General features: G+C 41.9%; 1 protein-coding gene across 8 annotated transcripts in view; it reads right to left on the bottom strand.

Annotated features, from left to right (window-relative positions):
• mef2cb (myocyte enhancer factor 2cb) overlaps positions 1–17,479 on the bottom strand; it is a 90,635-nt gene that overhangs the window by 32,717 nt on the left and 40,439 nt on the right. For all 8 annotated transcript variants that reach the window (XM_037531682.1, XM_037531688.1, XM_037531681.1 and 5 more), the window contains 2 exons: positions 14,535–14,736; positions 4,536–4,739 (listed from right to left, as the gene is read on the bottom strand). In XM_037531682.1, the coding sequence (XP_037387579.1) occupies positions 4,536–4,739; positions 14,535–14,588 (258 nt within the window). In that variant the 5' untranslated portion in view covers positions 14,589–14,736. The remainder of the gene's footprint in view (positions 1–4,535; positions 4,740–14,534; positions 14,737–17,479) is intronic.

The raw sequence follows: 17,479 nt of genomic DNA, 5'->3' as shown, positions 1-17,479 counted from the left end.
GGGCCAATTACTGTCTTTAGACTTTGACATTGGAAGTGGATGCTAATGGGGTAAGAGACCGTATTTCAGTCCTCTTTTGAGTATAGCTGCCATTTTACAAATTATTCCAGACAGTGGAACTGAGTAAATAATGGCACTACATGGAACATCAATAGGCTTTAGATGGTTGATGGCCAGCTGACTAGCAAGATGTTTGTGTTGGTGTTTATGCAACAGAATATGACGACAGTCACAGAATGATGAGCAATCCCTTTAGCAAGCAAAATCGTTTACTTGGATCAATTTTATGTTTGTGTGTTACACTTTTCCAGTGTTGGGAATAGTGAGTAATGTGCCGTTTCAAATACAGGGATTGATTTGTTGGGAATTGTTCCTGGGTTGGCATCATTCTAATAAATTCAGGTCAGAATGGGTTCACTATAGGATTATCACATTTAGTGCGGGTGTCTTCCATTTCCTCCAAGTGATAAAATACACATAAGAGGATTGCAGAGAAAAGATGGTTTGGTTTTTATGCATTTTTGCATAAATTGTCTGTGTTTGAGAGAGCTTTCCCTAAGCGAAGTATCTCTCCATCTCTCTCTTTATCTTCTGTTTGTCTCTGGCTTCCTCCTTACATACTGTATATAGGCTCTTATTACAGCCTGCTAGGTTGGCAGACGGTACTGGGTTAAAAGAGGAAAGGGCCTGACCCCGGAGAGCGGAGATAAAAATTGAGCGAAAGGAAGGGGAGAGCGGAAAAGAAAGCGAGCTGATGAGAGCCGGGGCGAGGGAGCAGGGCCGCCAGCCCCTCGTAAACACAGCTAAAGAGGCCGGGCCGAGCCTGGCGCTGCCACTCTCCCAGCGACGCTAATTATCAACCAAAGACATGCTAATTACACGGAGCTTTATTGCTAATGTAGCAGGCCGCTCTTCAAGACGCCCACACGCTGCGCCCGGCTCCCCTGCCTCTCCTTATCCTCCCACTGCACCCCCTGAGGCACGCCAGGCGAAGACAGGAAAGACTGCCTGAGAGTGTGTGTTTTATCCTTGTGTGAGTATGAGCGTGTGTGTTTTATCCTGTTGTGCGCCTTTAATTCCATCTATGTGTGTGCGTTCATTTATACAATGCAGAATCTCTATCAGTGAATATAGACTTGTAAGTACATGTATGTATTTACAGACATGCATTTTTTTCATAAACTTACACATACAATAACCACACTAAAGCTCATAGCTGCTCTGGCACCCAACCTCTCTGCACCCCCACCACCCCTTCTAACTTCAGCTCCAGCTCCAACAACTCACCCCCCCACAGCCCACCCTGAGGCCTCATCCCCATCCTGCCATCACAACAGGAAGTCTGCTTTGTTCCTCCTTACCTCCCACCACCCACGTCCCCCGGCCGTGATGTAACCTAGCAGCAGAGAAAACGGGCCCTGCAGGAGCCAGCCTGCACTGCCGCTCGCAAATCCAGTTAGCTTTGCCACCTTAGCCGCGCTCCCAATCGATTTCTCCTAGCCCAAATCTGCCAGGACAGAGAAAGACCTAGCGCGCTAGCACTAAGCGCCAGTTCTTCCCAAAGTGAAGGAAGACTTCAACAAGGCTGTGCTCTTTTTCACACCCCTTAGCCTGAGACGTTTGCACCAATTCCTCTGGCGGTTTGAATTACTCTTTTTGTGAGGCACTGCCAAAACAGCAATGTTCAGGATTTTGGTTTATTTACTCCACTGTTTCAGTAGGGCACAGCTCTCCAAACATGTCCCATTCTGAAAATTGGGCCAATTTGGAAGTCATGCTCTCCATAATAACAGTCATGGATGACATGAAGGTTACTGACTGCTGCATTTGATGTGAGCAGAATAGAGAGGCCCAAAATGGCACTGCCACTTCTTTCTGAGGTGTTTTTTTCCCCTCTTGTATTTACTGTATTTAAATGTAGAAGTAGTGCACAAATGTCTAGCGCTACCAGACATGTTCCTTATCTAAGCACTTAGTGGATAGTAATGCACTTATGTGCTTTAATTTCAGGGAAATTCCAAAGTGAAGCAAGACAATTTATAAATCATTCCCTGGACAGAGATCAGGTCTAGACAAGGTTAAAAGTATATATCTATACAAATGTCTATAATGCATTAATGGACTGTAGTGGTTGTGCTGACCACTTGGAGAGCATCTCAGCTTTGTAATACTGGAAATATAATGCAGGAAATTAGTTTTATCTTCTGCTGGTCTTGGCTTATTAGGAAAAAAAAACATCAAGCATGCTTCTCTTTGGCCATGAAAGTTGATGGCTACCAAATCATTGCCTTTGCTCTACAGACCATCACTGTGCAGAGACCAGCAGGAGGCTGTCCTACTAGATATATTCCATAAAGGATCTGTTGTGTGCATATGGATGTCTTAACATTATAAATATACAGTATAAAATCAAAGAAGAAAAAAAATCTCAATTTATGGCAATATTGAGCAAATGAAAAAAAGACAGTCTGTGTACACACAGGCTTGTGTGAAATGGAGATGAGAGAAGGGACTGAGGGAAAGCTTGCCGAGACTCTGGAGAGTTCATGCAATATTTCAGAGAGAGAGTGAAAAAAATGTTGACAGAAATAAAAAAACATGCTTTAAACACAGCCTGAATCAATGACAAAGTAGAAAATGATTTCAGTGCCATTTAACAGCAATGGAGATACATCTGTCGGGTCTGGTTAATCGCTTTTGCCGCTGTTATTCTTGACTGTCAGTGGAAGAAGAATCTCATTTACATTCTTTCAAAATTTTGGAATAAAAAAAAACAAGTACATCACATGGACTTTAAGGTTTAGTCTCATCTCTAGGACAAGGTAAGAAACTTCAAAGTGGAAAAAAGGACCAAAAACAGAAGTTTCTAAGGAAATTGGATTTCCATTCTTGGGGAGGGAGGAACAGCAGTGCAGTGTTTTCCTTTGCTGCAACCCGCCTAATTCAACACAAGCAGGACTCACTCATTACTCAACGAGTTGAATCAGGAAGAACACTAAGTTCAGCCTCTCCGTGGTTTGAGGATGATGTCCCTGATCTACCTGTTTGGAAAAGGACTAGTTGAGGTAGATCCTTGGTTGAGATCAAGAGGCAAGATCCAGGGAGGACAGTATCTTCTTCCATAAGCCCCTAAGTACTTCAGCAGGCCACCTTTGCCCATGGGGAAAGCCTGTTGCGTAACCAGCTAATGCCAGGCTTAAGGTTAGCTCCTGGATGTCTGCCTCATGACCGCCCACTGTCACGGCCATTTAGTGCAGAACTGAACCCAGCTTTGGTTTCAGGAGTGATGCCAGTGATCACGCAGCCAACAGGCAACATGTCACTGAGGCCCGAGAGCCAGCCAAAGCTTTAGGCTGGTTCGGCTACCTTAGACACGAGGTGGCCAGAGATTGGCTGGATGTCAGAGAGCTCATGTCATATGCTCTGACTACTGTCTGTTTGCAGAGTAGCAGAGGTCTGCTCTCTAGTAACACTCCACAATTATATTCACCATACACATATCAGTGTTTACGTAGAGGAGTATGCCTACATGTGCTCAATGTATGTTGGATATACAGTAGTGTGCCAAAGTTTAAGTTAACTATTCAAATGTTCAAAACCATTTATCTGGGCACTAAATGTGCTTTACCAGTACAAACATGACGTAATAAAAGAATAAATACAAATTAACACAGATACAGTAAAGTTACAAGAAATGTTCATGTTTTCAAAAAAAAGAAGCTTTTAGACAAGTTAGAGCACATGATTAGTTTCTTCAACTTCACCTTGATGCTCCCAGCCACTGCACTGACTTGTTCAAATCCATCAACATCTGATTTAACTTAGTGAAGTACTGTTTTAACAAACTGGGCATTTGATGAGTACTGTAATTAACAAGGGCTTCCTTGAGGAGAGCTTTGGAAAATGTTAACCATTAACATACATACAATAACATTAACACAATACGTAGTGGTATGTATGTTAACCATTTATATACATACAATCACTAAATATTGTATTAAATTATTTCTGAAATATCTATTCAAATATAAGTAATTTTTCTGGAAAAAATACATATTACATACTACCTAGATAAATGGCTTAAGTCTTTTGTACAGTACTATATATACTTACAAAGTATATGTGCAATTAGATTTATACTTTTAGTGTTAGTGGGCTGCCTCAGACTGGAAATCTTGGGATTGCTATTGAAATGATTAAATGATTAAGGTTTGTGCAGCTAGTGGACAGAAGATGCCTGGTCTAGACCAGTGGTTCCAAACCTTGGTCCTGGAGTTCCCCTGCTTGTACATTTTAGTGTTCTTCCTATGTTAACACCCACTTACAAAGGACAGGCTTGCAAATTAGTTGATTACTTAGATTGGTTGTGTTAGTGCAGGGAAAACACCATAAAATGCATGACCAAGCTTGAGAGCTCTAATGACTATATAGCATTGTACACAGCACCTATCATTTTCTGCTCCATTCATCTCTAATTCATCTTGTACTGCTAGCTTATACTAGTTGTTTGCTGTGAGGATGTGAATGTTGCTCACCTCCACAATATCAGAGTTGGTCCTGCTCTCATGGGGCTCATTGTACTCAGTGTACTTGAGCAGCACTTTGTCCATGTCGGTGCTGGCATACTGGAAGAGCTTGTTGGTACTGTTGAAGATGATGAGGGCAATCTCGCAGTCACAAAGCACACTCAGCTCATAAGCCTTCTTCATCAGGCCAAACTTCCTCTTGGTGAAAGTCACCTACAAGGGGGGGCGGGAGGGGGGGGGGGTGCAAAGGAGGACGGAGAGAGATGGAGAGAAAGAGGTTGGAAAGGTATCTGAGGATGAATGGTGTGTGTTTTGATTTGAAGGAATACTGTTTTGAATCTCCTTGGCCTGTGAGTTGCCCCGTATATAATACTACTGTTGGAAAATCAATGCCTGCCCTTTTCTTTTGTGTTCATCCAAAATGTCTGGGAAAACAGACACTGGCGTAATAAGACTTTTTCCACCCATAAATCAAGAAAATGTTGGAGAAAGATTTTCTTTTATATCTGCTCTTACAATGAAAGTCAACCCCTTGTGTTACTATTATATGCTTAAACAACAGAAGTGCATAAAAATGACGCTTGTCAGCGAAACTGAATAATTATTGTGAGGTCCTGATTAACCTCACATGTCCTGTCTAAATTTAAGAATAACATCGGACACTAGTAAAATTGCACATAAATAAAATGATCCCTTTGATACAGCCCGGTTTAAACTATCATGTACACCTGTTACCATGTAACATGTACACCTAGTACTTTCTAAATAGAATAAGAATTAAAAATGTTTTTGACTCAAGTAGATGAACGAGGGTCATGAAAAACTATTTTTTCATACTTTTTATTACGTAAATAGAAATAGAAATAGTACTGAACTACTCGCACATAAAACCACTCACATAGAGAGGATAGGCTTGAAAACATTTTCACAAGATGTAACAAATTTGTTATGTACAGTTTATTGTTGCTGTCCCAAAAAAACAATCCACAAAAAAACCATGTATCTCCAAAATAGTATCTTTACAGGAGAGAGCAAAACATTCTTCATTTTAATGTAAGTTAATGAAAAGAGATTTTATTCCAAGTAATTTTGGACCATTTCTACTGGTCTATTCATCATGAAATTTACACACAATGAAAAGGGCAGGTGCTGTGTTCATGATGTTGGAAAAAATGAGATATATGTGTCTTGGAGGGGATTGTTATAATGTTACTTTAAACTAGTTGTTCTTGTTTACTGTCTCTCTATAATTTGCCTAAATATGACCTTTTTTATGATGACAAGTTATTTAGTGCTCTAAAAGTATTGACACTACCCAGTATTCACAAAAACACTCTATGATGTAAAGATTGTCATCTCCTAGCACTAGCAAGACAGGTGACTTCTCAGAAAATGCTCTCATCTATCAAATTAGAAACATTAAAAATAAGAGCTTGCAGTCTCGGACCTGTGATCGTGTTAACACGCTCAGCACACACAAACAAAGCTCTAGTGAAACCACAAAGCTGCTGATGTGACTTGCGGCATTTGCGAACTCAGAGGAACCTTGTGGCTCAGCAAAGCCCTTCGTCTTCCACTGTCTTTGACTTTAAGGGCAAGGCTGTGAGTTCAGAGTTCACATGGAACTGTGATTAAGTGGTGCTAAGCGTCGCAAAACCAGTTATGTTTAGCTAATGGCTCTAAATGGGGTGGTGAAGCAGTTAGCCAAGCAGATTTTCATATGGCAGAGTCTGAGAAGAAGAGTCATAGTCAAATTTATTGACATGATATATGACGGAGTTGGTGGTTCACACCATATGCAAAGTGACTGTCCTTTTTTGTTTAGTAAAAGTGGATATGTTACTAAATAGGTTACGCAGCTATGCATCAGTTGAAGAAAAAAAATCTTGAATGGTATGTTAAATATTTCTAAGTTCACTGGTTTGTGAACATGTGAAAGCTTCATAATTAAAAGGGCAGGAGTGAATAGGAATTTTCTTAGGTGCCTTTGTTAAAATTATGCACAGATATACACATGCACAGTCTAATCAACCACATGTGTGCCAAAAATGAAGCTTCACAATTTAATCTCTCATTACCCCTCTTTTCTCTTGCCATGACACTCTTCAAGTGTAAAACAAAGAAGCTTCGATGCAAAGCCAATTACCTGGAAACATTTAATAGAAGGGTAAACATGCTATCTGTGAGACACCACCCTCTCTTTCTTTTCAGATTGGAGCACAAAGCTTTCCATTGACGTAACACCTGGTTGCTGATACATGACTACTGCATTATTCCAGATGCAATGCACACCTACGGAACTTTGACAAAAAATCTTAACAAAGTGTGACATTAATTGAATCAACAAATAAAGAGACATCTGACATCCACTGAGTTTGGGAAATGGAAGATTTCAAGACCATGCTAGCAACCACACACACACGCTTTCACGCACCCACACCTGTCTCCTTCACACGAATGCCATCCGATGGGTGACAGTAGTGTGTAGCAGCAGATACCAGCGGCCTCTCTTGCTGACAGCTAGGGTAAAATAAAATCTTGTCAGCAGCCCTCCGCCATTCCTCTCCACTGAGCCATAAGGGAAGTGATTATGTTTTGATTACGTCTCATCAGCGAGGTTCATTAGGGAAAGCTCGGAGAACACCATCGATTGTTTTGACAGTTCTTCTTCTATTTAAGAAAAAGGCCAAGGTGGAAACGGGAGCTTTCTGCAGAAAGTTGTCACCCCTGAGCCCGCAGGCTGTGTGTGAAGTTTCCTCACGATGCTACAGCTGACTCATTCTGAAGGTGGTGATAAGAATGTGAAACCTAGGTTTTACATTTTTTGGTTTTCCTGGCGCAGGGTGCTCAAGTCACACATTTGAAGGGAACGTGTGTTGAATTGCATATTGAGAAGTGTAAACTGCATACACATTGATATCAAGATAAGGAGTTAAATAGGGAGTTTAAAATGACAAGGCTAGGCAACTTACTTTAGCTTCTCTGCACATGCTCTACAGAACATTGTTAGAAACTTAAACCTTTGACTTGTGACTTTGCGTCCATAAATGGCGCTGGGCCCTTCACCTTGCTGATAGCCACTAAGGTACCGGGCAACCTGTTCAGGCTCACTGGCTAGTTTCTGTGCCCTGAAATAGGTGATGGTGCATAAGCTTGCTAGCTAACATCACAGAAAAAAAAGGCATTCTTGGACGTGATCCATCCACACAAGCTGGCGATGTATGATTAAGTGATTCAAGGCAGAATACTGGTCCCACATTGATTCCAAGTCATTTACTGAAATATAGACCACTTTTGTGATGTTGCAGCCATAGAAAACAAATAGTACTGTTGATGTTGCTAGTCCTCAACAAGGTCCCACCTACAGTGTATATGTCCCCTGAAAATCTTGCACAATCATTTCAACAAGACGTCAAGGAGTGAGTTATGGACATGAGCACAAGAATTCTGTGCATCCTGCCAAGACCACTGTGTATCTTAGTATGATCTGTCCTTTGTGGTCTTCAAAGTGTATGAATTTGCATACACAAATCATTAACAGTGCCCTGACTGCCCTTTACCAGGGTCCTTTATTCATCAGCCACAAAAACAGTGCAAGAAAATCTGAATAGATGGAGCCAACATGGGTGCAACACACTCCTTTGTTGCCACCGGTCTAAACAAAAAAATAAGTAATAAAAGCAAAGGAAACCTGTTGCGGACACCTTGTGTTATACCAACACTACCCTCTAGTCACACTGCTGTTCAAAGTAATGACATCATCATCAGAGGCCCTTCCAAGAGCAATCCCGGGTTGTGCAAAATTCTCCACTTCTACTGCTACTGATTTAACGGCAAGTCAAAGGAGTCCAAGGCTTGATTCTCCTCCCTTTCTCCAGTTCACTGTTGAACCTGCCACCACATCATCATGCCTCACTCTTTCTGGGGCTCTGGAGCCTTTGGCAAGTCACAGCGTTAATTGCTGAAAATGACACTTATGGCACCTTCTCCACTACATGGTGAGTGGGTAAAAAAAGTCAGGAGACTGTTGAAAATCAGCTGTGCGTAGGGTTAGTGCTAACCCTGGACAGAAGACCTCAGAGAATGAAATATACACTTAAACGCAAGCTTCACCATGTGAAATTTAACTTTAGTCTTCTGTATCAGGACTGGACCATGATCAATTCAGCTGAAAAAAAAAACCCCAAAGCAAACCAAGAGACTGAGTGAGCAATCAGGAGAAATGAGGTCAGCAACAGTCTGACTCCCTGCCCTGCATGCAAGGGGGTTGGAGACAGAGGGTCAGGAAGCACATTTGTGTGCATTTCCTCTCATAACAGGAAGTGCCTGACGGCTTCCCCTTCACAATGGCTTCGCTTCTGCTTCCCGCCTCCCGGGCTCGCTGTTTTCCCCGGGGGAGTTCCTCCGGAGAACAGAGACAGAGAGGATGAGCAGCCATTTGTCACCATGCTTTCCCCCACCCCCACTCCCTCCCCTGTTCTCTCCCCGAATCGCCTACATGCTGCACCCACACCCTTGGGACTCACTCCCCTGAACTGCCCCTTCACAGACGTCTTAATTGGAGGTATGCATGCGTAAGCTTGCAATGAAGGCTTTGTATGATTTTGTATCTTATATTATGCTGACTTCAACACCATCTCCACACCCTTCTGGTTCCACTGACTGGTTCTATTAAAGCTGGGTGACCTACTTTTATGGAGAATGGACACAACAAGTGCATAAACAAAGAGTGTACAAAGTAGAAACTCTTAAGAAATTCATAGTTGGGAATTAAATCTTAGGAGTACATGAGGTATGAGATAAACTGTTTTAATGCGATGTGCCATAAATAAGGGGGTATATGTTAATGTAACTATTAATACAAAAAAATTATTAACATTACTCCACTCATTCAGTTGTCAATGTAAAGCGAGACTCATGTGTAGCTGTATAAAAGGGCAAACAAAATGACACGCAAAGGAAAAAGAGGAAGAGATACAGTAATGAGAAAAAAGAAGGAATGACAATTAATACAAGGGGAAGTAAATTTGTGGAAGACAAATTCAAAGAAGAAAAATTTGGAGAAGGCAGAATTTTATGAAACAAAGGCAATGTGAAAGGAAGAAGAAGAAGTAGAAGAAAAAGAAAACCTAAGCGCAGTGTATTTTTTTTGTACAGACACAGAGGAAGTGATCAGAAGAGCAAGGTGGGAATCGGAGGAAGGTGAGTAGGGGTGATGGGATACCCAGAGGGCCTCATTATTTTCCTGCTGTTAATTTCACTCAAACTGTTTCACACCTCACCACTGTTGATTGGAGAGACGTCTCTGTTGTCACGGGTGCCGGAATCCGGCTCCTTTCTCAATGCCATCACTTCACCAAGCACAGATGAAGAGAAAAGTTACTGAACCCTACTGAATGTAGAGTTGAATGTCTTAGCCAAGTCATTTACTGGAGTTAGAACCACATCAAGTGCCTACGGATGCCAACGAAATAGAACAAATAGTTTCAAATGAGACTTGTTTGATTCCTGGCCTAGGCATATACTGTATCCCACAAGCTGGCTGTCTAATGGAGCTAGGGTTTTTGATCAAGGTATGATGCCTTAGGGATACCAGAGAAGTGCCTTCTTTATGCAAATGTTTTCCGAGTGCTGCTGTAAATGGCATAGAGAGTATCTTCCACGTGAGACTTGTCCCTCCCTATACACACTCTTTTCTCTGCATTAATTAGGCTTACAACCATGCAATAACCACCACTGCTTTGGTACTAGCATGTTAAATAGGGTCTTCTCCTTCAAGCATGATGGGTCAGCTGCAAACCATTTATCCTTCCTATGACTAATGACTACATCCCCCGTCCTGCCACACGGCCATCAGGGGCCACTTCCTCCTGGCCTCTCCTGACCTGGCCCGAGTCTGGCTTACCACCCAGCCAGATGGATCACAACCCAGCATTTGCCACCCTTCATTAGGCCCAATTACAGGCAACTCCAATGAAACTGCTTCTAGACTGGCAAAAAGATGTCAAGCCTCGTATGAACCTCCTCTGATTCAATTTGACCTTCCAGGTGTAAGAAAATGAACTCACGATATGCACATGGTGTCTACTTTGTTTAGTACATAATAGACAGTGTTATCAGTCAACAACTATGAGAAAATATCACTGCAGACTGAGTAATTGCTTTATTCCAATCCTATCTGTGACAATCAGGAAATGGCTACCACGTGAATGGCACAAGAAGAACTAAGCTCAAGTATGGATTCTAGCGATGGCGATGCAGGCATGGAGCAGGCGCTAGCTAGCACTGCAGCTAATGTGTTTTATGACACAGGGGGTCCTTTCATGTGATGCGCCCGGGAAAAGTGCTTGAGTGGCCGGGGGGCACAGAGCCAGGCCTCGCACACTGATGCCCTCTGTCTGGCCATCTGGGCAGCCAGTCAACGCCAGGGAGGCCTGTTGGAGGTGCTTGTGCTCTGGGGAAGTGTTTCTGGGGGGGTGGGGCAGGCGGCCGAAGTGGCCGCCCAGGGCGACGGGGGCCCAGTGCCCACAGGCATGGCGCCACAGGCAGGGTGGCCGGACAAAGGCCTGCCACTCTGATGAGCGTGATTAAGAAAGAAATAATGAGAGAACATGAGGTGCACAAATTTTTAATTATTTTCAGCATCATTTTTGGAGTCTATGCCAGCTTTAGGCAATGTTACGATAAGTAGTCCATTTTGTATCCTTGCTCGTTTAAGGTTGCCTCATATTCTGGGCTAAAATGTTAAATAAACTATCCCTTTATTACGTCGTTAAACTGTCTTAACGTCTCTGAAGTTGGGAACAGGACGCACTCTGAGCCAATTTTCTGTTCACTGTGAATGCCAGATCATAGAATTTTTATACATGCTGTTTTGGAATGATATAAAGAAGAGACACTCGTAATTACTGGTTGGAATATATCCTTTGTGGCAAATGTGACTAATTTTACCATTTAATTTTTCACTGTGAGTAAAGAGTAGAAACTTGTCATGGAATCGGTAGGTCAGATGCAGGATCTAATGGCATTTGCATGAAAACCATGCAAACATCTCAAAAATGTTGCACCAAAGTTAACACCACTGAAGCAGGCAGTTATTTATTTTGCTTTGGTATGGAAAGATTTCCTCAAAGGGGAAGTGAAAATATGCAAAGGCCCAGCCACGACTTCTACAAATTGAGAGCGGCCAAGGGGGGCTGGGGGGGGGGGGGGGGGGGTGAGCGGATAAGGTTTGTGAGTCAAAGGTCCTCCATTCTTGTCTTGTGATGTCCGTCTTCATGATATTCTTGCATCATACAGACCCTGCTTGTTTGCTGCAGTCAGTCAAATATGCGGACGTGGGAGGATCACTGTTTTAAAGATCTCTGTTCTGGCTGCCTAATACACCACATTTTTAACCAACACAAACACAAACAAGTCCAAATATAAAAATGACATGATACAACCTTAAAAATAAAAGGTTCCTTAATGGTATGTGGTTTGGAAATACAGTCCTAGGAATAACTTTCATTTGTGAGTATGAAGAAACATGTTCTCATGTCTCAAGTGGTTCTCCAGTGAACTCTGAATTGAAAGGTTTTACAAGGGACCAGCAGTGGTTCCTCTTTGGAACAGCCTCAAGAATTCTTTTGGATACCTTTACTTTTAAAATTTTAAAATTATCAGGAAAAAATGGTAATCTAAGATAATATTTACAAAGCCTTTTTCAATGTGCTGTTTTATAAGTCACAAAGTTTTGTAAGCCAAGAATATTTAACATAGTTTTAAGAAGGTGTGAATCATACTCTTCTTTTTTTTTTTTTAAATAAAACATGGCCAGCAGTTAATGAACCAGTTTCTCTCTTATTGCCTTGCCTTGCCCTCCCTTTATCCCCCTTGATCCCAAGTCCCGGAAAGCTGTGGCATTGACTCTCATCAGGTGTCCTTCCTGTATCAATCTCTGATCTTGGGAGAGAGAAACAGAGCAAGAGAGAAAAAGAGGGAGAAAGAAAGAGAGAGAGAGAGAGAGAGAGAGAGAGAGAGAGAGAGAGACAGAGCGATAACACCAGGACAGGATGCTCTGTGCAATACGATAGCCTCCCCCAAAAACATCCTGACCTAGACCATGCTCCCTGCATCCTTCTCGCTTTAATTCCTCTTTCTTCCTCTCTCTTTCTGTCTTGTTCAGTGTGGCTCTTCATCAAACCAACTACGCTTCTGCCCTGAACACTTTGTCATATCACTTTGACAACCATCTGTCACAGACTACTACCACTGAACTGAAATACAGGAAGGAAGACTTGTGATTTTGAAAGAGGACGTGTTCAAATTTAATGCATATATTCAATTAAGACATTGAAATTAAGAACAAAACAAGCTAGTAAGCTGTACCTCCTGAAGAATGTCTTAAGAGTTGACTCCCTCAACTCTTACAGATTCCTACACATAGTTTTTTTTTCAGTTCACATAAGAGAAGAAGAATAGAATACTGGTAAAAGAAGTAGAACTAATGGTATTTGATTAATTTTTGCAGATCTCTGTCAGGGACTGCCATGTGCATGTGAGCCACTGGTTTCCTCAGGGGGGAGAACTCACTCAACCCACAAGCACCAAGTGACTAATGTCACCATCCCCCTGCCGTCTGTGCTGCCTGACACACCCATTACTTTCCCCTCTCTTCTTCCTCTCCTTTCTCTTGCTCCTCCTTGGCCCCTTGTGCCACCTTCAATAATTGATCAACTTCTTCCCAAAGTCCAGACAGCAGCCATTAACTGACGTGTGGACCCCTTCTATGTCATTGAAACTGTTGGCTACAGTAAGTCTTATTCTCAAATGCATCCGGATCAAAGAAATTGCAACTGCAAATTGTTCTCTTTCCTAAGACAAAATCAGATTCTGTGTTAGTCTGTGATGTCAGTAGAGGCCTACAAGGCTGAGAAAGTTTCTATTAATTTAACATGTTAACAGGCCCCAACCTAAAAAAAAAGACCTGAAAAAACTGAGCTGAACAAACTACTGTCAAGTGCTGCTTTGTAAAAAAACATTTAAGGTCACATTAAGTCAAATTGTAAGTGCCTCAAAGTCATGCTTCTTTTCAATGGTTTGCCCTCTGAAGGCACCTTTAAACTCCTATTACTCTGGCAGCGGACGAACATAAACATCAGCCCCAGAGAAGAGCTCATTGATCTTGCTGTAAAACAAGTACCTATGTTACTGGCACCACCATAATCAATACAAGTACAGCATTTGTTAGGTGCGATATCTGTCTGTGTTTGCAGCCCTGGCTGGTTGATGTCTTGAGGTCATGCAAATATGTTTTTTGCATCCTGAATTAATATAAAAGCATATAACCTCTAAAAATTAAATAAAAATCAAACATAAAAGCATTAGCACAACACATTAAGCATTAAGTGTTTGGATGAGAAAAAGCAAAAAGCTATAACTGTACTTCATCCCTGAATATAACGACTGCATCAATTCCATTGTGTTTGAATAAGGCTGCATCATCTGGAGGTAAGAATCTGAGGACATGTGGAAAAATACCAGGTTCCTAAGATCAAAACAATAACTGTAAAAAGTCTGCTAGTTAGTATAAGGACATTGTGGTGATGTCACACATAGGGATCCTATCTCATTGGCTTCTACTTACAAGCTGATCTGAAAAGGAAAACTACTGGCCCAAGTGGTACGCCCCTGAAAATCAACTCACAAGGGCTCCTCCCCACTCTCCCTCCGCTGCGTGCCTTAACTTCTGTTTGCCTGTTTGTTTGCTCTCGCTTCCCACTCAGTACCCACCCCAGCTAAAGTAATCTTCCACTGTCATTAGCTAGAGCTGGTGGCACGTCGGGAATGGGCTGTTTGAAGGGTGTCGCGAATTAGTGCCACTGGTGATTTTACTAAGGATGGTTTCAGTACTAAAACAAGCCATTTGGAGTCAACGTGCTCCTGAAAATCATTTGAGTTCAACTTAGTGGTTAAACGTCCTGTTCGTAGTTTAGTATAGCATCACACTCAGCCTGTTCGACTTACCTGTCTGTTGCGTTCGTCCATAATCCTCGTGATCTGAATCTTTTTTCTCCCCATTGTCCCCTTCCTTTATTCTCTCTCTTCTTTCAGGAGATAACTTTTTGCTTTTGTTCCCGTTTCTTTTTTTTTTCTTTTTGCGTCTCCTCAAACCTGGCTTTCTTCTCTGTACTTGCTCCACTCAATTCAAAGATTCCTGCAGCTGTACCTGTATGAAAAAGGGGGAGAGAGAGAGAGAGAGAGAGAGAGAGAGGCATTATGTCAGAAGAAAAATGGCAAAAAAAACCACAGCGTGAAAAAAAGGAAAAAGCAGAGTTTGAGCCACATGGGACAGTGAATAAAGACAAAAGAATCTGTCAACATTTTGCACGAGCTCTGTTTTTCGCTGTCGATATCATGCAAATCAGAGCCAGCTCTTTGGCGCTCCGACTACGAGGAGAGACAGCACTGTCACGCTCTCTCCGCAGTTGCCCAGATTTTGACAGGGTTTTTTGGAAGTGCCACTAACTTAACGGCTCTAATCACCCGCAATGTGGTGTTTATGTCTGAACAGCGAAGCATATCTAGATTACTAAATAAAAAAATGCTACTGTGTCAGGAAGCACTATTGCATGTACTACAACAACTTGCAAGTTTCTTAAAAAAACCAAAACAAAACACCCTGAAGTAAAGGGCTGGCTTACGCACATGTTTTCCCTGCTATGTAGAATCGGCTCAACAAAATGAAAACAACAGTAGATGGGATACATCAGTTGACTTCTTGTGTAAGCATGACTGATTCATAAAAGCAACACGAATATCAGTAGATTTGAAAGAGAGGCTTGATGCCAACCTAGCCTGCTCTGGTTTGTTCTGCAAAACACACTGTGCGAGCCTATCTCTGACATGAACCTGTAATCACTTCACAGCCTATCTCTGTTCTCTCTCTCTCCCTCTCTCAGCTCTCCATCTCTCTCTCTTGTTCTCAGTGTGAGAGACATGTGAGGCCTTCATCAGGCCTCCTGCTGAGAGCTCCTCAGTTTGAAGGGGCTGCCCTCACTCGAGCAGCTAACCTATGAGATCCGTGTACTGTGAGCGCGAGCGATAACAAATGATGCAAGCTATCTCTCGCATGTGCATGTGTGTGTGTGTGTGTGTGTGTGTGTGCGTGTGTGCAAGTACAATGTGAATGTGTGCAGGCATGTGTGTGTGCACATCGAGTGCACCTCCCCGGTGCCATAAAGTAGGCCAACCCGATTCATCTCGGGGAGGAGCGGCAGAAGTGTTGTTGTGTTTTCTTCTGACAGTAGAGGTGATAACGTCCCTCGTTATGCAAATGAGCATCCCATTATTTAGGCTGGGTGTAATGCAGTGGAGCTGTCAGCGGTGTCGCATTAAAACCCCTCCATCGCTCTCTTTCTTCTTGTTTTTTTTCTTCCTACTCCTTCTTCTTCTTTCTCCTCTCTCTCTTCTTCTCTCCGCCTGTTTCTGAACCGCGTTTCCCCAGCACCTGCCAGAACGAGTCGTAGACGTTGATGCCACTACATCTGAAAGATGTGTCACTCTGTCTTCCCCTCCGTCTATCCACCTATCTGTCCTCCTCTGGCTCTTTGATAAGCAGATATCAGAAACTTGAGTTTGCGACATTCGCACAGGCAAGTCTCGTGCACCTTCCTTGGTGTTATAATGTTGCACCTGTTTTACGTGAGAGTTTGTAGGAAGATAGATTATGTGGCACCGCAAGCAGTAAACGGGCGTGCTACTATACTTCTATTTCATATGAGTCAGAAAGCAAGTGTAGTCAAATTCTGCTGGCTCTGTATCCTACAGTGTGGCTAGGCCATAAAATTCTACACTGGGATGTTAAATTTCCTCATTATCATGTTAAAACCTATTAGTTTAATACACACATTGTGCAAGACAAAGGAAACATTTCATGCCATTATTAATATAATAGCCCATCACTACTTGTGTGCTGTGGTCTATATTAATAACAGACCTAATGGTATGCTTTATTAGCATCCAAACAACACCAGTCACACTTTATGAGAGCTGTTAGAAAGACTGTTAGTGAGTGTGTCTTAGCACCTGGATGGTGAAAGTAAAGCTAGCACGATGATTGTTTGAAGGACTACTGTTGAACAAGGAGCAAAACAACCTGGCGACAAGCAAGTGATAATGACTAGATTACTGTGTAAATATTTACCAAGACGCAGCCACAAAGCTGGTGTAACACACATTCACTTTAGTGTAACTGAATGCTCAAATGATTAAGAGGGATAATTGATTGGACAGTAGGTTCTGTATTTGCATCACTCAAAGAAACACCCTTACTGATGAGGTCATCTTTGTTCTTTCTGGTTTGCTATATATATATGTATATATATATATATATATATATATATATATATGTGTGTGTGTGTGTATATATATAGTACATATAGGACCAAGACACAATGTCAGCACACTGGTTAAAAATAAAAATAGAATTGTGTGAACTTCTTTATTAGAATTAAAAAACATTAGATGAAGCTAGCCTATCCTCTAACCATATAACAGTGGGTTCTATAGCTATCTATCCATCTATCCATCCGTCCATCTATCCACGACCACCCTTCATTTTCCATTCAATACAGCTATTATGTATGAGTTATTCATTTTTCAGGAGGTATTTCTGAAGAGATTAGATATTACATAATCAATCCACATGTATGAGGGGAAGGTCAAAAGAAAACGTGAGTTTCCAAAACTAGAAAATATTGACCTAGTCGACCACTGAAACTGTCACCATCAGATAAACAACACTCAAAGCTTTCATTTTTGTGAGACAGGCAAAAATCAAGCACCACTCTTGCTTTAGAACTGAAAATATCCACAGCTGTTTCTGTCCATCCTTCGAAAGTAAGACGATAACGCAACATTAAGGGTTTAAAAAGATGTATAGCTGTCAATAATCCATTACCAAGAAAAGG

This window comes from Pygocentrus nattereri, chromosome 20 (genome assembly GCF_015220715.1).
Source record: "Pygocentrus nattereri isolate fPygNat1 chromosome 20, fPygNat1.pri, whole genome shotgun sequence".
In the NCBI taxonomy this organism is placed as follows: domain Eukaryota; kingdom Metazoa; phylum Chordata; class Actinopteri; order Characiformes; family Serrasalmidae; genus Pygocentrus; species Pygocentrus nattereri.
Note: the sequence above shows the minus strand (reverse complement) of the source record. Positions and strands in the feature narration are given on the sequence as shown.